The sequence below is a fragment of the Mandrillus leucophaeus genome, unplaced genomic scaffold, assembly GCF_000951045.1.
Source record: "Mandrillus leucophaeus isolate KB7577 unplaced genomic scaffold, Mleu.le_1.0 Scaffold622, whole genome shotgun sequence".
Lineage (NCBI taxonomy): Eukaryota > Metazoa > Chordata > Mammalia > Primates > Cercopithecidae > Mandrillus > Mandrillus leucophaeus.
The window spans coordinates 502,193-529,509 of NW_012106720.1; the positions used below are offsets into that span (position 1 = coordinate 502,193).

Sequence of the window (27,317 nt, forward strand, 5' to 3'; positions counted from 1 at the left end):
TAGCCAGGATGGTCTCGATCTCCTGACCTCGTGATCCGCCTGTCTCGGCCTCCCAAAGTGCTGGGATTACAGGCTTGAGCCACTGCGCCCGGCCCAAGTCTTTGTTTTAAAATGACTTACACATTATGAAATTGTGATCTCAGATAAAAATGGAATGAAATACCATTACATTGAGAAAAACACAAGGAATGGCCAGCTTAAATTTACCTAAAAAGGAAAAAACAACATTCTCGAAAAATGCAAACAACTATGAAAATAAAGGAGTTGGTCGGGTGCGGTGGCTTAAGCCTGTAATCCCAGCAGTTTGGGAAGCCAAGGCAGGTGAATCACCTGAGGTCAGGAGTTTGTGACCAGCCTGGCCAGCATGGTGAAACCCCATCTCTACTAAAAATACAAAAAATTAGCCAGGCATGGTGGTGGGTGCCTATAATCCCAGCTACTTGGGAGGCTTAGGTAGGAGAATCTCTTGAACCCGGGAGGCAGAGGTTGTAGTGAGTCGAGTGCCATTGCACTCCAGCCTGGGCAACAAGAGCAAAACTCCATCTCAAAAAAAAAAAAAAAAAAAAAAAGGAAGGAGTTACCACCATTCTGAAGATAGCACATCTGTTATGTGCACATAGAGATTAATCAAGCTCAATGTATGAAAAGTCACTGTCAATGACTTACAGAGAAATTATCTGAAGGCAGGCATTATTGCTATGAATCTCAATAATCCTTAAGTCACCTTAGTTTTTCAAAGTGTATTAGATATAGTGAACCATGGAATCTGAACTCAGCCCCCAACTCAAGACTGACAGAAAATACAAATTCCTCTATAATTGTCAATATAGTCCTAAATTAGACCCCAAATCCCCGAGGGCCATAAGAATGTTAAGGGGAGGAAGGGTAAAATAATACCCACTAATCAGATATAAAAGCAAGACATCCATTTCAGATACACAGAACTTAATACATTTACAACTCCTTAAATAGAATTAACAATTCATCTGTTAAAACATAAAGCACATATAGGATTGGTCATGGCTTCTGCTTATATTCAATTATAATGCAGAATACAAAAACAGTTTACGTGGCTGGTGTGGTGGCTCATGCCTGTAATCTCTGCACTTTGGGAGGCCAAGAGAGGTGGATCACTTGAGGCCGCGAGTTCCAGACCTGCCTGCCAAAATGGTAAAACCCTGTCTCTACTAAAAATAGAAAAATTAGCTGGGCGTGGTGGTGCATGCCTGTAGTCCCAGTTACTCAGGAGGCTGAGGCAGGAGAATCACTTGAACCTGGGAGGCAGAGATTGCAGTGAGCCAAGATGGTGCCACTGTACTCCTACCTAGGCAACAAAGGGAGACTCCGTCTCAAAAAAACAAGCTTAGTGAAAAACCTCATGCTGTAAAAGGCAACGTGCAGATAATCTGAAAACATGTTATTTATGGATAAAAGATATATTACATTACAAGCATCTGCACTGCAATTATAAACACCAAATTCATGACTGTTACTTCTATAGGAAGAAAGGAAGCAGGGAAAAGGGGTTAGGAAGTGGTCCCCTGAGGGCTTTCAACTGCATCAATCTGAAATTGTTTTTCTCTTCTCTTTTCTCCTTCCTTTCCCTTTCTCTTCCTTTGTTTCTTTTCTGACGTAGTGTCTCGCTCTGTTGCCCAGGCTGGAGTGCAGTGGCGTGATCTTGGCTCGCTGCAGCCTCTGCCTCTCAGGTTCAAGTGATTCTCCTGCCTCAGCCTGCCAAGTAGTTGGGATTACAGGTGCCTGCCACCACGCCCCGCTAATTTTTTGTATTTTTAGTAGAGACAAGGGTTTCACCATGTTGGCTAGGCTGGTCTCAAACTCCTGACCTCAGGTGATCTGCCCACCTCGGCCTCTCAAAGTGCTGGGATTACAGGCATGAGCCACTGCGCCCGGCCGCCCAATAATGGATTTCTAAAAAAATGGAATTATTTAAAACATACAGAAAAGAGTAAATAAGAAGAAAACTATAACCAAAACTTCTTAGTCACCTAAACTTTATTTTATCACATTTTTAACACTTAAAATATTTCCTTTATGTTAAGAAAAACAATTTCAGGGCCAGGTGCAGCGACCATTGCAATCCAGCCTGGGCAACAGAGCAAGGCTCTGTCTCAAACAAAAAAAAAAAAAAAAAAAAAAAATCCATTATTACAATTCTTACTTTTCCAAAAGACAACTGGAAAAGAAGAAAACTAGGAAGATGGTAGTAATGGTTGCATAACAACATGAATATACTTAAAAATGGTTAGGATTGTAAATTTTATGCTATGCGTATGTCACCAAAATTTTTCAAAGAAAAAGAAAACTAAGAAAAATATTTTTTTTTCCTGGGAACCACCATATTTCCGGATCTGAGAAACCATGAGGAGCCAAAATCCTGAGCCCTAAGATGGCAAAACAAATACTTGCTTCCTATTCCTTCTACTAATACTTTAGAACTTAAAATATAATGTACCAATCTTATCTTTAAAAGGGAAAATGGCAAAAACACGGTACATGAGATGCCAGAGAGATATCAGAGCCCTCTAAAAAGCATAAAATGGCTTGAAAAACTGCAACACTGGATCATCTTCTTACCTCTTTATGATCTTCAACTACACTAAGAAGTGTATCAATTGTATTCAGAATTCCCATAGCAGTAACTGCTTTGTCATCACTACCTTCTTCATCTGGCCCCGTCTGGATTACTTGGTTAAATGTCATTGCCTAGATTCACGAGAATATAACTCAAGTTTGTCACTGAGGCATTATAAACATGTTTTTGTCTAAGACTTTTAATTATTAGAACGTTCTCATTGGGATACCACAACAAATCAATGTCTCCAAATTGATTAATGATCATAAAGAGCTTAAGCTCTATAATCAAATAGTCTACTCATTGGTTGACCTTAAACAAGCTACTTGACTTCTCTTGACCTTTTCTGCATGCCACTTTGGGGATTTCATAGACACCGTATGAGGACTAAATGAGGCAAGGTATAAAAGGTACTTAATATTATGAATAGTTGTCATTAATATTACTGGTTACGACTTGACAATGTCCAAATAAAAGCATATTTAATCATCGAGGGGGTCACTGATTTATCTTCTGTAAAATTCAATCGATTATTTTGAGCATTCCAGGCCACTACACAGATAGTCATGCTGCAGCCTGAGGTAGTAGTTAAGAACAAGTACTGTGAAGGCCCATCTATAAATCCTAACACCACCCTGCCTAGCTTAGACAATTAACCATTTTATACCTCACATTTTCTCTGTAAAACAGGAATAATTCTGAAACACAATTGTGTTAGAATTAAATAACTTAAGTGTCTCTCAAGGGCTTTATGTGCTACACAGTAATGTTGGTGAAGTATCTGCTATAAAGCAAGGGTCCCCAATCTCCAGGCTGTGGAGTGGTACCAGTCCATGGCCTGTTAGGACCAGTAGATAAGTGGTGGGTGACTGAGCATTATTCCCAGAAATTCTCATAGGAGTGCAAACCCTACTGTGAAATGTGCATTCAAGGATCTAGGTTGCACACTCCTTATGAGAAACCATTGCCTGCCTGCTGATACGAGGTGGAACAGTTTCATCCCAAAGCCATCTCCCCCAGACCATCTGTGGAAAAATTATCTTCCACGAAACCAATCCCAAGTGCCAAGAATGTTGGCTGCTATAAGGTAAGGCAAGTCACTTGTGACATAACCTGGAACATACTGAGAGCTACACTAAAATGCTTGCAAAAATGATAGGTTCAAACAACATACCAAATGTTGTGTCATTTCTACTGCAATAGGAGTAACTTCTTCACTATATTCACAGATCATTTTCTGAATTACATTGGTAAGGTCATCATTTTCTGTTTCTCTTATAATATGAAGAAGAGCCTGCATTACAGGTCTGATGAATGGCGTGATATATTCTTTAGCTGTAAGAGAAAGAGTAAAAAACTTGCATAAAACACCTAAAACTTAGGCCGGGCGCGGTGGCTCAAACCTGTAATCCCAGCACTTTGGGAGGCCGAGACGGGCGGATCAGGAGGTCAGGAGATCAAGACCATCCTGGCTAACATGGTGAAACCCCGTCTCTACTAAAAAATACAAAAAACTAGCCGGGCGAGGTGGCGGGCGCCTGTAGTCCCAGCTACTTGGGAGGCTGAGGCAGGAGAATGGCATAAACCCAGGAGGCGGAGCTTGCAGTGAGCTGAGATCCGGCCACTGCACTCCAGCCTGGGCGACAGAGCGAGACTCCGTCTCAAACAAACAAAAAAACACCTAAAACTTCTTAAAACCTGGTATAACAAATATCAATGAGTTTTTTTAAAAAGTACTTTCTCATAAAAAGCAAGTATGCCAAGTTTCTAGGATTATGGCTTTTTACAATTACTACATATATAGTTATATACATATAGTAACGATATATAAAACATATATAACTATATATTATATGTAACTATATATATATTTTGTGTGTGTGTGTGTGTGTGTGTGTATATATTTTTTTTTTTATAAGAGGCAGGGTTTTGCTCTGTTGCCCAGGCTGGAGGACAGTGGCAATCACAGCACACTGCAGCCTCAAACTGCTGGGCTTGAGTGATCCTGCTGCCTCAGATTCCCAAGTAGCTGGCACTACAGGTACATGCCACTATGTTCAGTTAATTTTTTTTAAATTTTTTTGTAGAGATGTTACCCAGGCTGGTCTTGAACACCTGGCTTCAAGCGCTCTTCCCACCTAAGCCTACCAAAGTGCTAAGATTACAGGTGTGACCCACCGCACCTGGCCAACATTCACTTTTCTTGACATACACAAATCCTTTACCTTTTTCTTGATTGCTGATCAATACTTGAAGAGCAATGGCAGCTTCCACTTTCACAGGCATTTCTCTATCATCAATCAGACATCTTCTTGTTAGCTCTAAGGCCGTTTGAAGGTTCTGATCACTTTTGAACTTCACTTCACAAAAATAGTGAAGTACCCAGCAAGCCTTTTGTAAAAACACAGTGAGTTAGTGTAGATACCTTACCTTAAATTCCCCCAAGCTAATCTCTATTCCCTGAGTTCTGTGTGTGGGAATTTGGAGGCTGGCCAGTGGTAGACGTGTCCAGAGACAACACTAGACCAGTACTATGATCCCAAGTTACTCTTTGGCTGCATGACGTTTGTGTGGATAGCAAGATCTGAATGCAAAACACAGACAGACACTGCTACCAGACACAGATGAAACCTATGCACACATTACAGCAGCCATGTAAAGATTTACATTAAACAGAAACCTAAAATAAAACAGCCTTCAAAGGGAACATTTCAAAGTTTCAAGATAAAAGTCCACAGAATCATTCATTACAAGACAAAAGTATATAAATAATGCAGCTTTAAAACATACCCTTGCTCTCATGTAGCCTAGTTCACTGCTGAAGAGAGGGAATACATGATTCTGCAACATGTATTCCATCTGATCTTTATAGATCTTTTTCTGTAAATATAAACAACAGTTATTTTGATACAGTTCCAAATATAATCATCTCAATTTCCAAACAGATATAACACTGTTAAAAATGACTATTAATGTTACATATATTTATGCTCATTCTTTGAACCCCAGAATCCACAACCAATTTTCTTATTCCAGAACTTCACCACCAAAAACCACTAAACACATTTTTACATGCTTTTATATTCCTTGATTAGAAAGCCATTATGCCAAATCTTAAACAGCAATAGTGTTTGAGTGTTGTAAGTTTGGTTAATTTTATTTGTTACTATGAAACTTTTATAATTAAAAAACTTCTCTGATAAAGTTTCTGGTTGAAAATAACATAACCTGAGAAAAATCCTGCTTTCAAACTAATAAACTGGCTATCTAAAAAGGCAGACTTTTTTTTTTTTTTTTTGAGACTGAGTCTCACTCTGTCGCCCAGGCTAGAGTCCAGTGGCACAATTTTGGCTCACTGCAACCTCCACCTCCCGGGTTCAAGTGATTCTCTAAAAAGGCACTCTCAATATTCAAGGTGAGTATTTTCTAAGTGCAAAGAAGCTTTTTACAAGAGTTCCTTAAACTGCACATTAAATCAACATTAAAAATGTAAGACACTTATATATCGACACTTACATAATCAAACATGACAACTTAATGCAATGTGAGACCCTGGACTGGGTCATGGAACAGAAAAACAGACACAGTGGGAAATCTTGTGAAATTTTAAAAAGGTCCATAGATTAGTTGATAGTATCAACTCAAAATCAACTTCATGTTTTTGATAACTGTGCCTCTACCTATGTAAGGTATTACCCCTAAGTGAAGCTGAGTGAAAGGTAAGAATAAACTTGAATGTGCCAAGAGAACTCACTTAATTCTCAGCCTTCTATACCACAAATGATTAGAATGTCTTTAATATATACTTTATAAACAAAGAGAAGGATGGGTGAACACGTATAGAAAAGATGAAAGACGGCCAGGTGCAGTGGCTCACGCCTGTAATCCCAGCATTTTGAGAAGCCGAGACGGGTGGATCACCTGAGGTCAGGAGTTCCAGACCACCTGGCCAACATGGTGAAACCCCGTCTCTACCGAAAATACAAAAATTAGCTGGTGTGGTGGCAGATGTCTGCAGTTCCAGCTACTTGGGAGGCTGAGGCAGGAGAATCTCGCTTGAACTCAGGAGGTGAAGATTGTAGTGAGCAAAGATCACACCACTGCACTCCAGCCTGTATGAGAGTGAGGCTCCATTTCCAAAAAACGAAAAGATAAAAGATACAATGACTAAATATTCTATGAATATTTAGTGCCTGGCTTTAGAATGTAAAGATTTCTAACAACTCAATTATAAGAGACAACCCGATTAAAAATGGGCAAGGGTCAGGCATGGTGGCTCACGCCTGTAATCCTGGCACCTTGGGAGGCTGAGGCGGGCGGATCACCTGAAGCCAGGAGTTCCAAGACCAGCCTGGCCAACATGGCAAAACCCCATCTCTACTAAAAATACAAAAATTTGGCTGGTGGTGGGCACCTGAGGCATAAGTATCCTCATGGTTGCAGTGAGTCGAGACTGTGCCACTGCACTCCAGCATATAGGGAGGTGGGGCTGGAAAGCTCAGCTTCTTGGGAGGCTAAGGCAGGAGAAGCACTTGAACCCGGGAAACTGGTGGCTGCGAGCCGAGATCTCACCACTGCACTCCAGCCTAGGTGACAGAGCAAGACTCCATCTCAAAAAAAAAAAAATCAAACAAACAAAAACAAAGGCAAGCAATGTTTTTGGAGCAAGCAATTTGAATAGATATTCTCTAAAGAAAATATACAAATGGACAATAAGCACATGAAAAGTTTCAAAGCCACAAAGAGATACTACTTCACATTCACTAGGATGGCTATAATCAAAATATACTGCTGGTAGAAATATAAAATGGTATAGGTATGTTGGAAAATGGTCCTGCGGTGTCTCAGATTATGACCAGCAATTCATACTCCTGGGTACAGACCCATGAAAAATGAAAACATTATGTCCACATAAAAACTTAAACATGAATGTTAACAGCAACATTTGTAGTAGCCAGAAAGTAGAAACAATTAATGAATGAGTAAATAAAATGAGGTATATTAATATAATGAAATATAATTTGGCAACAAAAAGGAAAAAGTACTGAAACATGCTACAACACGGATAATCCTTGAAAACATTACACCAAATTAAGTCACCCAAAAAGGGCTACATATTCTATGATTCCATTTATATAAAATACCCAGAATAAACAAATCCATAGAAAAAACGTGGACTATAGGTAGCCTAGGGCTGGGAGATTTGGGGTGAAATGTGGAGTGACTGCTAATGTATACAGAGTTCCTTCTGGGGGTGATAGTTACACAACTGTGAATAAACCATTGAGCTGTACACTCTATAAGGCTGCTATTTTTTATTTTTATTTTTTGAGACGGAGTCTCTGTCACCTGGACTGGAGCGTAGAGTGCAGTGGCATGATCTCAGTTCACTGCAGCCTCCGCCTCCTGAGTTCAAGTGATTCTCCTGCCTCAGTCTCCCAAGTAGCTGGGATTACAGGTGCCCACCACCATGCCCGGCTGATTTTTGTATTTTTAGTAAAGACGGGGTTTCACCATGTTGGCCAGGCTGGTCTCCAACTCCTGACCTCAGGTGATCCCCCCTCCTTGGCCTCTCAAATAGCTGGGATTACAGGCGTAAGCAACCACACCTGGCCTATTTTTTATTTTTATAGAGATGGGGTCGCACTATGTTGCCCAGACTGGTCTCCTGGGCTCAGGCAATCTGCCTGCCTCAGCATCCCAAAGTGCTGGGATTATAGAAGTGAGCCACTGTGCCTGGCTGGCTGTTTATTTTTAAAAACTACTTGCATACTCATGCACATACAAACACACTAAAGAATACCTTCAGAAGTATTTCAGCTAAAGAGCCAATCATATGCAGGGCTCCATCTTTTTTTCGAGGGTCAGCATTTGGTTCTGTAAGAATCTGGTAACAAAATCCCATAGTCTTTTGCAGTACCTAGATTAAAAGAGAAAAGTACTGTTATTGAATAGGCCAACAGTCCTTAAAAAACATACTAACAAAATGACTCACATGACTAACATGTAAAACTGAGTGTATAGTTGAATAAATGTTAAATAATACAGCAAAAGTTATCTAAACATTAAATAAGCCTACCTCTTTCCTCTTACTACAGGCTGTAAACAAAAGTGTCTGGGCAGCAGTGGTAGGAGAAATGAAATCTTCAAATACATCTAGAGAACAAGTTTAAAATTAAGACAATAAATATTAATTTCTTCACCAAAGCATTAAAAAAATTGCTTAATCTTTACATATGAAAATGATCCCAGATCCCCTTATAATTTTGCAAAAGCAGAATTCAATGTCTTTTCTGTACAAATTAAATGTTTTTATTTGCTTGTTTGTTTTGAGATGGAGTCTCGTTCTGTCACTCAGGCTGGAGTGCAGTAGGGTGATCTCGGCTCATTGCAACCTCCAACTCCCAGGTTCAAGCAATTCTCCTGCCTCAGCCTCCCAAGTAGCTGGTTTACAGGTGCCTGCCACCATGCCTGGCTAATTTTTGTGTTTTTAGTAGAGATGGGGTTTCACTATATTGGCCAGGCTGGTCTCAAACTCCTGACCTCAAACGATCTTCCCACCTAGGCCTCCCAACATGTTGGGATTTACAGGCCTTAGTCAACGCACCTGGCCTATGCATATTAAATGTTAATCCATTAATTCCTCCTAATAGTTTTTGTTTTTGTTAACTCAGAACTTAGCAGTTTAAATCATACATATGAAACACTACTGATGTTAGAATTTTCACAACAGGGTCACAAAAGTACAAGCTGCGAAAAGCACAGATGACTTGGTAAGAAGGACCAATACTCAACATTATTAGCCAAATTACAGTTCTTTAGTTCTGTACAAGGACATCATGTGACTCCAACTTCCAAGATGTGTTTTCTCATTTCCCACTCATATGATAGCTAACATAAGATCCAAAAGTATAGTTGAGACATTTAGTGTTGAGGTGTAATCTTAAATATCTAACAGTTTTGGCATTCAGTAATAAAAACTTAACAGTACTGAATTTGTGTCTGCTAAAAACAAGATTATCATTATCAAATATCATAATTAATAAATAGCCCCAAAAAGGACTACACAAGGGATCAATTACATTAAAACACCAAAGAAGATACATAATACCCCCTAGGTTGGCTACACACAATCACTGTAATCTTAATTACTGACATTTTTTGTTTCTAAAAATGTGAAAATTCCTCACCAAACTTCATGCGTATATATTCATAAGGGTCTTCTTGCCAAAGTTCCTCATCAGCATCTGTGTAGCACATCAATGGAAAAATAACATCTTGGATAATGCCCTGCAATTTAAAAGTTAAGAAAACAATAGCCATCAATTTTCAAATTTAAACCTTCAAATTTCCTTTAAGTATTAAAACCAAAGTAACACTATATGTATTTTAAAGTTTAATATCAAACGTTAGTAATGCATTTAATGTGTTCTAAGATCAACTATCAAACTTTCCCTCTCTGTAATAATTATAAGATATACATGTACATAGGTCGCAATTAAGTATTCTAAATAAATATAATTTAGTCTATAAAATCCTATAGCTCTAAATAAAGCACATAAATTATTCATAGAAATAGCAGGTAAGTCACTTATCCTAGAAACGAATCTGGTGAAATAAATTTCCTTGGCTACTCCAAATTACATGATAAAATATAATCATAGTCCAATAGTAAGAACTTAAATTACAAGTTTGAAGAAAACAGTTTTGGATTTTAAAAGATAAGTTGGATATTCACTAAACTCTCATAACTTTATGTCAGAGTGTTTTCTCTCCTTTTTCTGCTATACTCTCAAAACAATCACCAGAAGTAGACTAAGTAACATAACTCAACAAACATGCAATTTTTCAACCTTTATGACAATTGATGTTATTTCTATTATATTTGCTATAAAAACATTTCAGATAAAAATTATTACTTGTATATGGGGCTTCAGATTCTTCCAGGTGAGAGCATGAGAAACTCCTTGATTAATATAATTTAATGTCTGTTGTAAAACTCGAGGAGCCATATATTGCTTCTCCTTGTACTGATACAACACCTTCAGTAAAACCTTGGGAAAAAATTTTCGATCAAAAGCAATGTTCAAATAGAAATTTCAACCACTTACAAGCCAGTAAAAACAGTTAACACATATCTTAATGTCCAGCTCATCATCAAGAAAAACAACTGTATACTTTGAAAAATAATTTAACTCATTTCTGATTAAGAAAAGAGAAAACTATATGCTATCTTCGTTTTTCTGGTGTTTTTGTTGTTGTTGTTAGAGACAGTGTCTCACTACGGTGTTCCGGCTGGTCTCTAACTCCTGGCCTCAAGCGATTCTCCCATCTCAGCCTCCCGAAGTGCTGGGATTACAGGTGTAAGCCACCACACCTAACCCATATGCTACCTACTGAAAAATCACAGTATTGGGAGAAAACCCTATCTTGTTAAAGCCATCTTCTGGGAAAACCTTACCCGAAGCAGTCAACTGCCTATTTAGCATCTGTCAATAGTTCTCACTCTACTTCATGTTTCAGATCATCGATAATGCAAAATGTGGTCCACAACCTCTAGTGGTCCCCAAGACTATTTCAGAGGATCTACTAGTTTAAAGCTACTTTCACAATAATGTTATCTTTTTCTTTTTTTAAAAAACTGTGTTTTGAGTAAATCAGTATTTGCATCAATGGTACAAAACCATGGTGTTAAATGTTCTGTTGCCTTATTTGAATCAAGAGAGTATGATATTAAAATCAGTGTATTTTTATTTACTTATTTATTTATTTGAGATGGAGTTTTGCTCTTGTTGCCCAGGCTGGAATGCAATGGCATGATCTCGGCCCACCGCAACCTCTGCCTCCCAGGTTCAAGTGATTCTCCTGCCTCAGCCTCCTGATTATAGGCATGTAATTAGCCATCATGCCCGGCTAATTTTGTATTTTTAGTAGAGACAGGATTTCTCCATGTTGGTCAGGCTGGTCTCGAACTCCTGACCTCAGGTAATCTGCCTTCCACAGCCTCCCAAAGTGCTAAGATAACAGGCGCGAGCCACCACTCCCGGCCAAGTCACTGTATTCTTTACAGCCATATTCTTATAGAACAAGTTTTTCCTAAGTTTTTTTTGTTGTTGTTGTTAAAGACAGAGTTTTGCTGTGTCTCCCAGGCTGGAGTGCAGTGGCGTGATCTCAGCCCACTGCAACCTCTGCCTCCTGGGTTCAAGCCATTCTCCTGCCTCAGCCTCCCCAGTAGCTGGGATTACAGGCACACACCACCACACCCAGCTAATTTTTGTATTTTTAGTAGAGACAGTGTTTCACCATGTTGGCCAGGCTGGTCTTGAACTCCTGACCTCATCATCTGCCCGCCTTGGCCACCCAAAGTGCTGGGATTACAGGTGTGAGCTACTGCACCCAGCCAAGAATATATGTAATGACAAGAAAAATTATGATTACTCAATGAGAAGTATACATACAGCCATTCTACTACATACCAAAGTACAATGGTTACAACACTTGGGAGGTTGAGTTGCAAGCTGAAATAGTCTCTTATTCCACGAAACACTACATTATGCTTGAAAGAACAACTGATAGACAATAGTTATTGAGACTATGAATACGGCAGATTTTTCTCAAAAACGAATAAAATGAGTACATCATTTCAAGGAAAATTGCTGACAATATGTTACTTGTGTTAAAATTTGAGGTTTCAAGCAAAAATTAGAATTATGGGCCAGGCGCGGTGGCTCACGCCTGTAATCCCAGCAGTTTGGGAGGCCGAGGCAAGTGTTCACCTGAGGTCAGGAGTTCAAAACCAGCCTGACCAATATGGAGAAAACTCATCTCCACTAAAACTTCAAAATTAGCCGAGTGTGGTGGTGCATGCCTATAATCCCAGCTACTCGGGAGGCTGATGAGGCAGGAGAATCGCTTGAACCCGGGAGGCAGAGGTGGCAGTGAGCCAAGATTGTGCCACTGCACTCCAACCTGGGCAACAAGAGAAAAAGAAAAAAAAAAATATTTCCGTTAACATGTAACAGGCCTGTTATTATTTTTTAAATGAACTGCTTACTCTTATTTTAATTTCTAAATGATAAATATCACTAGGTCTAACTCACATAAATGAGAACTCAATGGTATCATAAGTAATTTGAACATAAAGAGATCCTGAGACCAAAAATGTTTGAGACCTGGTACAGGGTCCAAACATGCACTCTTTAGAAGTCAAAGAAACTAGAAATAAGCAATATATAAATTAACTTAAAGATACCATGTTTTCACTTAGAAAAACTAAAAACAGACTTACTTGCTGGACACCAACAGCAAATGCCTTCAGAAATACTTCAGCAAATTCATTATACTCCTTGGAAACATTGCCAGGGCTTCCATATCTAAAAGAACATCAAAATGCCCATTGTTTCTTTATAATGCTTTATGCTAGCACTTTAAAGCAAAACCTTAATAAATTAATTTAAATCACCATATATGGATGAGATTACCTTTCAAAAAGTCTTGCTAAAATATGTAAGGCCCACTTCTTGCATTTCCACCATGGTAACTCAGGTCGATCATCTTCTTCAACTTGAAGTGTTTCCTTTAAAGAGACACTTATTTAATGATAGAGATAACACAATATAGGAGGAACAGCATGAGATGAGAACAGATTGACAAAAATGTGAATGCTTCTCTAATGTTGGCCTTTTTTTTTTTTTCTTTGTGAGACAGAGTCTTGCTCTGTCACCCAGGCTGGAGTGCAGTGGTGCCATTTCAGCTCACTGCAAGCTCTGTCTCCCGGGTTCAAGCCATTCTCCCGCCTCAGCCTCCCAAGTAGCTGGGACTACAGGCATTCCCCCACCACGCCCAACTTATTTTTTGTATTTTTAGTAGAGATGGGACTTCACCGTGTTAGCCAGGATGGTTTCGATCTTCTGACCTCGTGATCTGCCCGCCTCAGCCTCCCAAAGTGCTGGGATTACAGGCGTGAGCCACCACGCCTGGCCTGATGTTGGCCTTTCATAGTAGAAGGTTAGACTTGGAAAAGTATTAACCCTATTTAAATCCAAGAGGCATCCTCACTGCTTCACTAGTTGGTTATAAAAGATGCTTTTTAAAATTCTTCTACAAGCTTAAAACCAAACACTTTAGTCAAGATCTAAATAGTATAGTCAAGGCCACGACAATTGTAGCTTAATCAAAATCAGTATATTTCATAATGGAAAGGGCATGAGAAACTCCATTTCGGAAATCTAGTTTCAGGTATATAAGTATAAATGTGCAAGGATTTGTGTACAAGAATACTAATTCTATTTGTAATGAAAAAAAATTGCCAAGAACCTGAACATTCATTAATAAGGGAATGTTTAATTATGGAAGATCCATAAAAGATTATTACACAATCGGCCGGGCGCGGTGGCTCAAGCCTGTAATCCCAGCACTTTGGGAAGCCGAGACGGGCGGATCACGAGGTCAGGAGATCGAGACCATCCTGGCTAACACGGTGAAACCCTGTCTCTACTAAAAAATACAAAAAACTAGCCGGGCGAGGTGGTGGGTGCCTGTAGTCCCAGCTACTCAGGAGGCTGAGGCAGGAGAATGGCGTAAACTCGGGAGGCGGAGCTTGCAGTGAGCTGAGATCCGGCCACTGCACTCCAGTCCGGGCGACAGAGTGAGACTCCGTCTCAAAAAAAAAAAAAAAAAAAAAAAAAAAAAAAAAAAAAAAAAAAAAAAAAAAAAAAAAAGATTATTACACAATCACTGAAAGAAGGAACTGGATCATTATATATTAACCTAAGACATCCATAACATATATATATATATATATATTTTTTGAGACAGAGTCTTGCTCTGTCGCCAGGCTGGAGTGCAGTGGCACAATCTCGGCTCACTGCAAACTCCGCCTCCCTGGTTCAAGTGATTATCCTGCCTCAGCCTCCCCAGTAGCTGGGATGACAGGTGCGCGCCACCACGCCCAGCTAATTTTTGTATTTTTAGTAGAGACGGGGTTTCACCATGTTGGCCAGGATGGTCTCGATCTCCTAATCTCATGATCCGCCTGCCTCAGCCTCCTAAAGTGCTGTGATTACAGGCATGAGCCACTGCGCCCAGCCTATCCATAGCATATTTTTCAAGTAGGATAAGGAAGTGAACATACAGAGCAAGTGAACACTCTCATACATTGCTAGTGAGAGTAATGCTACAGCCACTTTGGAAGCTACTTACAAAGTAAAACATACACCTACCCTATGACCCAATTCCTTTCTTTGATATTTATGCAAGAGTGTGAAAAACATGTGACCACAAAAAGACACGTAAGAATGTTCATAGCTTTACCTTTAATACTGAAAAAGTAAAACTACCCAGATGGCCATCAACATACACAAATTGTGATATATCTATACAATGGGATACCACTTAGCAATAAAATATAATAAATACCACTACACAACATGAAAGAATATTATAAATATATTAAGTGAAAGAAGCCAGGAACAAAAGATTACTTAATAAGTTCTAAAACAGATGAAATCTATTGTGCAGGAAATGAGATGATGGCAGAGATGACTAGAACCAGCCATGAGCAAACATTCTGAGATGATGGTTAGATGGGTACATATAATTGTGTTAACTCACTGAATTGTTTATTTATAATCGGTACACAGATTATAAATTATACCACAAAAAGGCACACAATGTGTATATGAGACCTTTAAAAGTTATATTTTATATCTATTAAATGTGCACAGAAAAATATACACCAAACTAGTTTCCTATGGAGTGTGTAGAAATGTTGTTTCTTATGCATTGTTCGTAAATCTTTTTGAAACAAATCTTAAAAAAAAAAAATTAGCCGGGCGCGGTGGCTCACGCCTGTAATCCCAGCACTTTGGGAGGCTAAGGCGGGTGGATCACGAGGTCAGGAGATCGAGACCATCCTGGCTAACATGGTGAAACCCTGTCTCTACCAAAAATACAAAAAATTAGCCGGGCGTGGTGGCGGGCACCTGTAGTCCCAGCTACATGGGAGGCTGAGGTAGGAGAATGGCGTGAACCCAGGAGGCAGAGCTTGCAGTGAGCTGAGATCCGGCCACTGCACTCCAGCCTGGGCGACAGAGCGAGACTCCGTCTCAAAAAAAAAAAAAAAAAAAAAAAAATTAAACTACAAAATAGGACTTTGGTCTCACTTATGCGATTAACAATATTATATTGGCTAAATTACATAACCCTCCCATGTCTAAGTTTAAAATAAAAGTCAGAAGGAATTTTGAGGGTTAAATGAGTATATATTAATAACAGTACATAAAACACACTAGGTAGGCTGGGCGCGGTGGCTCACGCCTGTAATCCCAGCACTTTGGGAGGCTGAGGCAGGTGGATCACAAGGTCAGGAGTTCAACACCAGCCTGGCCAAGACGGTGAAACCCTGTCTCCACGAAAAATAAAAAAATTAGCCAGGCATGGTGACGGGCACCTGTAATCCCAGCTACTTGGGAGGCTAAGGCAGGGAACTGGTTGAACCTGGGAGGCAGAGGTTGCAGTGAGTTGAGATCACACCACCACACTCCAGCCTGGGTGACAGAGTAAGACTGTCTCAAAAAAACAAAACAAAACACAACAAAACAGGGTATTCAGTAATCTGTAAATTCCCATATATCTCTAGAAAACTAGACTATAGGCTGGGCGTGGTGGCTTATGCCTGTAATCACAGCACTTTGGTAGGCTAAGGTGGGCAGATCACCTGAGGTCAGAAGTTTGAGACCAGCCTGGCCAACATGGTGAAACTCCATCTCTCTAAAAACACAAAAATTAGCCCGACTTGGTGGCACACATCTGTAGTCCCAGCTACCTGGGAAGCTGAAGCATGAGAATCGCCTGAACCCAGTAGGCAGAGGTTGCAGTGAGCCGAGATTGCACCACTGCACTCCAGCCTGGGCAACAGGAGTGAAACTTCATCTCGGAAAAAAATAAAAAAAAAAGAAAACTAGACTATAAAGAAAAATTGTAGTAATTTTAAAAATTTTGATTATAAAAATAACACAACTGGACAACTCTGAATGTACTAAAAACTACCAAGTTGTACTTTAAAAGAATAAATTTTATGGTATGTGAGTTATTTCTCAATAAAGTTATTATGAGAAAATAACTACAAAGTTTGGCCAATTTGTAAAGCAAGTTCTTCCTCTGTACGTGGGCATCTGACAAATTAACTAGGCTAAGAGCCAGCTATGAGCTCTTAATTTAAGAACTCAGAAGAAACAGAAGATTTAGGATGAAACAAAAGGATAACAGAAGCACTTAACCAATAATATATTTTTAAAAACACCTTTTACAACTCTTTACACTGAGTAAATGTACATATATAATGCATATGTAAACAAATGAAAAGGTACCTCTAATCTAGAGAAAAACACATCACATATTATAGAAGTTCATAAAGAGTGTTAGAGGAAACACCAGTTAGAGTCTTCAAAAGACCATTAAATATTCATATGTAGTAATATAAGAGAACATATAGAAACTTACATTAGGTACATCCCTGTTCACAACAGTCTTTAAAATTTCTATCCATTCTGTCAGGTTCTGTTGGTTTATCAGTTCCAGTGGTAGTGTATACTAAATAAAAGTCAAGAATTAATATTTCAAAATCCCTGCTAAAGAAAATCCCACTTCTTTTTACTCTTCACAATGCCTACCAAAAGTATTTCATTCAATCCACATTTCCTACTTTTAGTACACAGGCAAATTCCTTTGCTTGTTATCTATAATGGTAAACAGTGAGTGGGCATCCTTGCCATATTCCCATTTTACTGGGATATCTTATTTTCACCATAAGGTGTGATATTTATTGTAGACTTTTAATGAACAACTTTCATCAAGTTAAGAAAGATTCTATTTTAGGATTCTAACAGTTGTTTATTTTTTTCAAAGCAGACATAGTTATTTAATTTTATGAAATGCTTTATCTGACATCCATAAAGATAGTTACAGGTCTCTATTTTAATGTGATGTAAGGGTTAATTTAAAAATTAATTTCTTACTGTCGATCCACTCTTGTATGCCTGGGATAAATCCTATCTCTCAGTAGGCCAATAAAACAGATAACCAATTTGGGATTTTAGGACATCTATTTTCACAAGTGAGATGGGGCTATATTTTTACAACAGGGTATGCTAGTCTCAAAGAACGAGTTGAGAAACTACTTTGTCCTATTCCCTATGCCCTATGATAGTTTTCAAAAAGACCTATTATTTAATCCAAAAGTTATGATCCTCAGAGTTAGAAAAAATATTGAAAAGACTAGTGTTTATTCAAATTACTTAACAAAAGAATCATGTAAGAGTCCAACAGAACAGCATTAAGGTGCCCTTAGATTCATAGTGGCAGATAATTGAATGTCTTTAAAGATCTAGCAAAGACATACAAAATCCAACCAAAGAATAGAGTTAGGCAAGTACAATCTTAGTGGAGGTGAAGTCATAGATCTTTCTTCCTTTTTTTTAAGAGACCAGGTCTCGCTCTGTGAGGATGGAGTGCAGCCTTGAACTCCTGGCTTCAAGCAATCCTCCCACCTCAGCCTCCAGAATAACTGGGATTACAGGCTTATAGGTGCAAGCCACCGTGCCTGGCTCTGATCTATTTAAATGAGAGTTTTTAATGTAATGGTATGACTTGAGATAAACCCTTCTATGGTACACGGTACAACAAAAAGAACCAGAATTTTCCTGGTTTTTAAAAATCTGTTTTACAAGTAATTACATTTCACTGCAAATACTGACCCAACCATTTCTTTAGTGGGTATCTTTTATCCTAGAAAAATTTAGAACAACATACAGAAATAATAAAAGCCATTACTGTATACCAGTAAAGCCCACTGATTTAGTATTTTTGTGACAAGTTTAGGAATAGGTTTTGTATTGAGACAATCTATGTATATTTTGCATGTTAAGTATGTGTTAGACTTCAACTGTAATCAAGTAACTGGTTTTCAGATTCATTAACTTTTTTTTTTTTTGAGACGGGTTTTTGTTCTTGTTGCCCATGCTGGAGTGCAGTGGCATGATCTTGGCTCACCGCAACCTCCACCTCGCACGTTCAAGCTTTTCTCCTGCCTCAGCTTCCCGAGTAGCTGAGATTACAGGCATGCACCACCACACCCGGCTAATTTTTTTGTGTTTTTAGTAGAGACGGGGTTTCTCCATGTTGGGTCAGGCTGGTCTCGAACTCCCCTCCTCAGGTGATCCGCCCACCTCGGCCTCCCAAAGTGCTGGGATTACAGGTGTGAGCCACCGCGCCTGGCCCAGATTCATTGATTCTTAAGGTGAAAGACAGTTTCTAAACTGACTAATTTGATTGCAGTGGATGGTTTAAGAGAATTAGACATTGCCCATTTGCAATTTAAGATTTATCAGGGGCCTGGCACGGTGGCTCATGCCTGTAAGCCACAGGCAGGCCAAGGCAGGCGATCATGAGGTCAGGAGTTCGAGACCAGCCTGACCAACATGGTGAAACCCTGTCTCCACTAAAAATACAAAAATTGGCCAGGCATGGTGGCACGTGCCTGTAACCCCAGCTACTCAGGAGGCTGAGGCAGGAGTATTGCTTGAATCTGGGAGGAGGAGGTTGCAGTGAGCCGAGATCACACCACTGCACTCCAGCCTGGGCGACAGAGCGAGACAGTCTCAAAAAAAAAAAAAAAGATTCATTAGGGTTGTTTATGTATTTGGGGAGGAAGTATGTTTGTTTAGACTTATAATTTTGGCAATTTATGTTTTGCTAGAAAACCGTCCACTTAATGTAGATTTTAAAATTAACTATTATTCAGATGCTGAAATTCTTTGTTAATTCTTAATGTGGTAAATGACAGACTAACTTTTTATATATAAAAACTGCTTCATAGATATTACCTGAACAAGAGCATAGAAGATCTTGAATATTTGTTTCTGGATGAGGACAGACTGATCAGACTGGTCAGAAAGAAGCTGGATAAAACGATCCTTTAGAACTGGCAGAAAATGCTGCATTGCTGCTACCAATGGACTCCGCTCTTCTGGTTTTTTATACCTTTGAGTAGGAATACAAACTAATTCTGTAAGAATTTATTTCCACAATTTTATATATATTTAAACTATGCATTTATTTCCACAAATATTATCAAATACTTCCTAACCAATTTAGAAAAAGAAAAATATCTAGAACAAAACCATAAAAAGAAAGCATCTTGAATAAAACCTTAAGTAAAGATTATCCAGTATTTTCTGAATATGTATTATGAGGTCAATAATCTTCAAGGCGCACATGAGTATCCTCACTTTTATAGTTGAGGAAACTGAGGCACAGACGTTAACTATCTTTCTCAGTATTACATAGTTAGGCATGAACCTAGGCAACTGGAATAGGTTATTGACCTCATAATAATAAATGTTCAGAAAATACTAGATAATCTTTACTCAAGGTTTTATTCAAGATGCTTTCTTTTTACGGTTTTGTTCTAGATATTTTTCTTTTTCTAAATTGCTTAGGAAGTATTCGATTATATTTGTGTAACTAGTAGCAGCTGATAAATAAAACTGATTATATTTACCATCCGTAAGTAATTTACATACCAACAGCATTAAGGCAGAAGTGGTATACATAAAGCAGAAAATACTTTATTTCTAAAAGCATCATAAACCAGAAGTTCTTCCATTAACCCAAAGGGCAACAAAATGTGACCAACGGGCTATCAATTATGAGCCAAGATCGTGCCACTGCACTACAGCCTGGATGACAGAGAGACTTGATCTCAAAAAATATATATATTGTTAAAAAGCCTGTTGAGGGTTGGGCACGGTGGCTCACGCCTCTAATCCTAGCATTTTGGGAGGCCGAGGCGGGCAGATCATGAGGTCAGGAGACCAAGACCATCCTGGCCAACACGGTGAAAACTCGTCTCTACTAAAACACAAAAAATTGGCCGGGCGTGGTGGTGGGCACCTGTAGTCCCAGCTACTCGGGAGGCTGAGGCAGGAGAATGGCACGAACCCAGGAGGCGGAGCTTGCAGGGAGCCACTGCACTTCAGGCTGGGCAACAGAAAGAGACTCCGTCTCAAAAACCAAAAAACAAAAAACCAAACAATCAAATTTATAACTATACAAAAGCAATTCCAGTATCCTCTTTTTTTTATTTTTTATTTTTGGAGAAAATGCCTCACTGTCACCCAGGCTGGAGTGCAGTGGTGATCATGGCTCACTGAAGCCTCAACCTTCCAGGTTCAAGCTATCCTCCCACCTTAGCCTCTTGAGCAGCTGGGACTACAGGCATGTGCCACCACACCCGGCTGATTACTTTCTTTTTTTTTTTTCTGCAGAGAAAGGGATAGAAACGGGTTCCACTATGTTGCCCAAACCGGTCTCAAACTCCCGGGCTCAAGTGATTTGCCTGCCTCAGCTTCCCAAAGTGTTGAGATTACAGGATGAGCCACTGCTCCCAGCCCCAGCTTCCATTATTAAGGAGTCAATAGACAGACTAAATTTGTAAAATACAGATTACTGATTATAGAAATCATTATTCTAAGAGCCACAGCTTATCTTTCTGGAATAGATACTATCAAAACAGCTTTAACTTGGTTTTCCATAACACATCCCAGTTGTATTTATTGGTACCCCTCTTCCTTAAGAGAGAAAATATAAAGAATTGAGTGAGTACATTTTAAAATGATAATGGGAGACTCTTTTTAAAAGCTAGATTTTTTTTCCTACCAGTTGAAATGAGTAACAAAGTAAATCACCAGGAATAAAAAATACAAAAAGGAATGTTCACATTAACAATGACTGCTAAAGCTATTAACACAATCTACTGACAAATTATTTCAAATATTACTTTAATGTGCTAAGAAATTATACCTAGCATATATTTTAAAAGTTTATCTATACCTTCGAGTTGATAAAATAACAATTCACGAAAGAAAGCCATTTGTACTCTCCAATCTGATTATACAAACTACAAGTATACACAAAATTCCCTTTAAACACTAACTAATATGATGCAGCTCTCTCTATTTATGCATCACAGGTCCATCACCCACCCTAAGAGACTTTAAATACTTGTTCTGCATCAGATATTCTCTCCTACCTCCCTCAATACCCTGAATAGTGGACTGGGAGTTGAGTGGTACTAGTTGTCAATCTAAGCTAATGAGTAAAAAATTACGGTACCAAACTTATTACTACCCTGTAAGACCTGAACATTCCTGAAAGTATGAAAATATGACACTAATAAAATTCTACTACCACAAGGCTGTGATGTGTCAAACTGGAGAACCATACTCACAGAAAATCCTTAAATACTAGTCTTATCACTATTCTGTTAAAAAAAATTTTTCAGTGGTTCTTAGTATCTAAAAGATCATATCCAAATTTCCCATTCTGGCACTCAAAACCCTCTTTAACATGGTCCCAATTTACCAGTCCAAAATTATTCCCAACCTCTCACTGGGAATTATCAATACCATTAAGCAGTCTCCTCACTACCCACTAAAGACAGGTTCTCACATTTCCGTCTCTTTCTTTGTTCATACCACTCCATATGGTGTGACACGCCTTCCTCTTCATGTTCTTTGTGTTCCTTCAACTGACAAGCATTTCCTGAGATCTGTGCTCCTGAGGACCACCACAAATTCCAATTTTTCCATAAATTTTCTTAGAACTGCTTCAGTCCACACAGATCCCTTGTGAACACCTTGTGCTTTACAACGAAACACTGACTGAAAATGAACTGAATTCCAATGATGTAGCAGCCTCCTGTATCTCCCATTTAAAAATCCCTGTCATATTCCCTCCTGCTAAGATTATGGGACAGGACGGACTTGAACCTCCTCAATGATATTGACAGCTTATTGCTTTTATTTTCTCCAATTTTAGTCACTCAGACTAAACTGTAACAGAACTGTAACAGCTGGAACATTCCTTAGCAGGAAGATGGGTATCTGGTGGGAACACAAGAAAACACCAGTACCAATGCTGTAAATGGTATTGTTTCTCTCCTGCTCAGAGAACAAAAGCAGCAGTTCATCAGCCACTTTGAGATGGGACCCAAAGAGAGTATCGGAGGCTAACTATAAGTCCCAGAATTAGAGGGCTCACAATGGCATCTGTGTAGCTGTTAGGACTGGCAATAAAGTCACCATCATGGTATAAAACTCTTCCTTATGCCTTCCTCATAATATCCTATCAAACCTTTTCAAGTGCCTATCAACTACAGACTTAAAAAACTCCTTCAACATGTGGCCTACCACTCTCAGTGCTATACCTCAACTTTCCAGGTTAGATCTTTTTTTCCTGATCCCTAAAACAAGATCTAAAATAATCACTTGGCCTAAAATCTTTTTTTCCTAATACTAATGACATATATGAACTATAATCTGCTTAAATATGCCAACAATGAAATAGGTGAGTGTGAATCCCCCAAAACACACTGATTAAAGAAGATCACATGAAATTCCAATGAATTCTCAAAGAATCAGAGGGAGGTTCCTAAACTGAGATAAAAACTCAAAGAAAAAAAGCCACAAGTAATAAAGAGCTTTAATCCTCAATGTATTCTGATCACCTTCACATTTTAGAAAACTTATCGGAAGGACTTTTATCAGCACGTATTGAGGAGCCCAGCTTTAGAGATACCTTAGTTTTTGAATAGGTAAAGAGACAACGATTAAGAAAAAAGGGCACAAGGAGTTTCTTAATAGAATAAAGAAACTGCAGAGTTAGAATGCTACTTCAAAAAGAAAAGAATAAATTGAAATTACCATATAATTCACTAATTTTATTATCTATAATTTTACATGTTCAAACTGGCTTAAATTTTCCCAACTTTTCCTACTTCTCAAAGCTCTACAGGAATTGAAAGAAACACTTACTCATAATTTTTCACAAGCTGATAAAGGCAAAGTAGAATTCCTAGCCAACAAGCACTGTTATCGGACTGAAGATAAAAGCCAATTTTGTCCACAATGGCAGTCCAGCGGCTTGGATAATCATGTTTGATGATGTGATGAATGCATGTAGTAAGCTGTACCCTGAAAGCCAAAAATAAACAGTAAGGAAAAAATCCTAACTAGGTAAGATTTTGCTAACTCATAGAAAGGAAAATAGAGTTTAGCCAAAATCTGATTTTAAAATAACCCATGTGATGTTAGATGTACACAGAATATATTTGATTCAGAATAAGTCACTGAGCAAAACGAAACTCAACAAATGTTACAAATACAGGTGTTTTATTTTTCATTCCTATCATCAATAAACAAGTTTCATTTAAGAACATCAATTAGGCTGGGTGTGCTGGCTCACGCCTGTAATCCCAGCACTTTGGGAGGCCCAGGCGGCAGATTACAAGGTCAAGGGATCAAGACCATCCTGGCCAACATGGTGAAACTCCATCTCTACCAAAAACACAAAAACTAGCTGGGCCTGGTGGTGCACGCCTGTAATCCCACTTACTCAGGGGGCTGAGGTCACTCTGCCCGGCCCACAAGTTTTATATGAGGTTTTTGGTTTCATCAATGTGAAATCAAACCACAGTAAGAAAATAAATTACAGGCCAGGCATGGTGGCTCACATCTCTAATCCCAGCACTTTGGGAGGCCTAGGCAGGTGGATCATTTGAAGTCAGGAGTTCCAGACCAGCGTGGCCAACATGGTAAAACCTTGTGTCTACTAAAAATACAAAAATTAGCCAGGGATGCTGGTGCACGCCTGTAATTCCAGCTACTCGGGAGACTGAGGCAGGAGGATTGCTTAATCCCGGGAGACAGAGGTTGCAGTGAGCCAAGATTTCGCTACCTCACTCCAGCCTGGGCGACAGAGTAAGATTCAATCTCAAAAAAAAAAAAGCTAAGGCATTCTCCTGTAATAGCATTTGTTGCGTAAGTTTTCTGCAACAAAAAAAAAACAGGGTTATATGTTCTGAAAAGACCTCAAAAGCCCCCCAGAAAAACAAAACACAGGCCGGGTGCGGTGGCTCCCTCCTGTAATGCCAGCACTTTGTGAGGCCAAGGCAGTTGGATCATGAGGTCAGGAGATCGAGACCATCCTTGGCAACATGGTGAAACCCCGTCTCTACTAAAAATACAAAAATTAGCTGGGCGTAGTGCTGTGTGCCTGTAATCCCAGCTACTCGGGGAGCTGAGAGGCAGGAAAATCGGTTGAACCCAGGAGGCAGAGGTTACAGTGAGCAAGGATCGCACCACTGCACTCCAGCCTGGCCACAGAGAGGGAGTCCATTTCAAAAAAACAAAAACAAACAAAAAACAAAAAACCTTGAAAGTTACATCCCTGCAGAAATGGGTAAATTTTAAAAACACATACCTGATGAGCTCAGGAGAATGGATAATGGCTTCTACAATATTTTCTCGAATACAATGGCGATCTTCTTCTGGAATAGTATAAGGGGATATATCCCCTGGTGCTGTTTCTCGATCAGGCCAATACTGTGTTATCATATTTTTCAAATAGATAACACCTAAAATACAGATCAGTTTGACAAAAGAATGTTTACTGTGAAAGTACTGTGAAAATTCCTTAAATGTTCATACCTCACGTATTTCTTTCAGACCACTATTTGTAAAGCTATGCTTTCATTAACAAAATACTACATTAAATTATTTTTAAAGTTGATAATGCACAAATTGAACACTCAGTTACAGCAATCATGCACAAGGTTATTACTAATCACATAGCGTAAGAAAACTCTGCAAATAACCCCAGAGAAAACTGGTTTTTTTTAACGTCACAACACTTTTTACCCTGTTTTCTATGGGAGAGTTAAATTAAATCAAATCAGTTTTCTAAATGAAGCCTCTCAAGACAAAACCATCATACACACCCCAACATAGCTTCTACAACTCATCACACAAAGGTAATAAAAAAAACAATTCTTATCACAGAAAAATCATAGCATACAAAGGTTCTTAATCTATAAATTTAAGTATTTCAATCCCATACCACTTCAAATTCAAATTATGTTATGGGAGAATTTACTGTGTTCAGAAATTACAGATTACTATTTTTCCGTCAGTTATCATACTGCTACCTTCGCACATTGCTATTTGACAAGTTAACAAACTGATGAAGTGGCAAAATCTAGGTTGCTAGCAATGCTTTTTACTCAGCACTTTCAGAGAGAGGGGGACAACAGAATCACAAATGTGTAAGATGTACTGTAAAGGGAAACTGTCCAAAATTAATTCTTAAATTCTGCAAAACACTGGATCGTCTCTAATTAGCAATTCTTATCTCGAGTCCTGTACTTTTTTTTTTTTTTGGCGACAAGAGTCTCGCTCTGCTGCCCAGGCTGGAGTACAGTGGCATCATCTGGGCTCACTGCAAGCTCCACCTCCCTGGTTCACGCCATTCTCCTGCCTCAGCCTCTGGAGTAGCTGGGACTACAGGCGCCCACCACCACACCCGGCTAATTTTTTGTATTTTTTTAGTAGAGCCGGGGTTTCACCATGTTAGTCAGGATGGTCTCGATCTCCTGACCTCGTGATCCGCCTGCCTCGGCCTCCCAAAGTGCTGGGATTACAGGCGTGAGCCACCGCGCCCGGCCTCGAGTCCTGTACTTATTTGAACAAGGATAACCGACAGAACTGGGATTTTTATATTCTAGTTTGCTTTAATTTAGGAATTAAATATTCGATCTTATAGTATTTCAAATAGATTAAGACTATATATTAAAATACCCCTCAACAAGGTATTTTTTTTTTTTTTTTGAGACAGAGTCTCGTTCTGTCGCCCAGGCTGGAGTGCAGTGGCCGGATCTCAGCTCACTGCAAGCTCCGCCTCCCGGGTTTATGCCATTCCCCTGCCTCAGCCTCCCGAGTAGCTGGGACTACAGGCGCCCGCCACCATGCCTGGCTAGTTTTTTGTATTTTTTTAGTAGAGACGGGGTTTCACCATGTTAGCCAGGATGGTATCGATCTTCTGACCTCGTGATCCGCCCATCTCGGCCTCCCAAAGTGCTGGGATTACAGGCTTGAGCCACTGCGCCCGGCCTCAACAAGGTATTTTTATGAGATGGAGTCTCGCTCTGTCGCCAGGCTGGAGTGCAGTAGTGCGATCTTGGTTCACTGCAACCTCTGACTCCCTGGTTCAAGCGATTCTCCTTGCCTCAGCCTCCCGAGTAGCTGGGATAACAGGCATGCACCACCATGCCCAGGTAATTTTTGTATTTTTAGTAGAGACGGGTTTTCACCTTTTGGCCAGGATGGTGTCGATCTCCTGACCTTGTGATCCGCCCGCTTTGGCCTCCCAAAGTGCTGGGATTTATAGGCGTGAGCCAACGTTTTAAGATAAACTACACCTACGATAAAGAGTCAAATAGGACCAACAAAATCCAGGTTATTACTACTACAGAATTTTGGTTCTTTTTCTCCAAAACAGAACAGAGACCAACATTAAGACCACACAACAGTCCCAATGTCTCTGGATGCAATCTCTGAATATTTCCATTCTAAGTAAAGAATGGGATATATATGCTTATGTGATTTGGAATGATAAACATTTTTTGCCCCATCAAAACAGAACTTGGTACTGCACTGTAAGGATCTCATGGCCGGGCGCGGTGGCTCACGCCTGTAATCCCAACACTTTGGGAGGCCGAGACGGGCGGATCACACGGTCAGGAGATCAAGACCACGGTGAAACCCCGTCTCTACTAAAAATACAAAAAATTAGCCGGGCGCGGTGGCGGGCGCCTGTAGTCCCAGCTACT

The 27,317-nt window shown here is 39.4% G+C and overlaps 1 protein-coding gene across 1 annotated transcript in view; it reads right to left on the reverse strand.

Annotated features, from left to right (window-relative positions):
• IPO7 (importin 7) overlaps positions 1–27,317 on the reverse strand; it is a 63,690-nt gene that overhangs the window by 13,206 nt on the left and 23,167 nt on the right. The window contains exons 3-16 of the mRNA XM_012000225.1: positions 24,914–25,067; positions 23,467–23,625; positions 19,477–19,633; positions 17,096–17,185; positions 13,075–13,169; positions 12,882–12,966; positions 10,513–10,647; positions 9,784–9,883; positions 8,673–8,749; positions 8,397–8,513; positions 5,384–5,473; positions 4,819–4,984; positions 3,768–3,928; positions 2,596–2,724 (exon numbers count right to left, since the gene is read on the reverse strand). Coding sequence (XP_011855615.1) covers positions 2,596–2,724; positions 3,768–3,928; positions 4,819–4,984; positions 5,384–5,473; positions 8,397–8,513; positions 8,673–8,749; positions 9,784–9,883; positions 10,513–10,647; positions 12,882–12,966; positions 13,075–13,169; positions 17,096–17,185; positions 19,477–19,633; positions 23,467–23,625; positions 24,914–25,067 — 1,715 coding nt within the window. The remainder of the gene's footprint in view (positions 1–2,595; positions 2,725–3,767; positions 3,929–4,818; positions 4,985–5,383; positions 5,474–8,396; positions 8,514–8,672; positions 8,750–9,783; positions 9,884–10,512; positions 10,648–12,881; positions 12,967–13,074; positions 13,170–17,095; positions 17,186–19,476; positions 19,634–23,466; positions 23,626–24,913; positions 25,068–27,317) is intronic.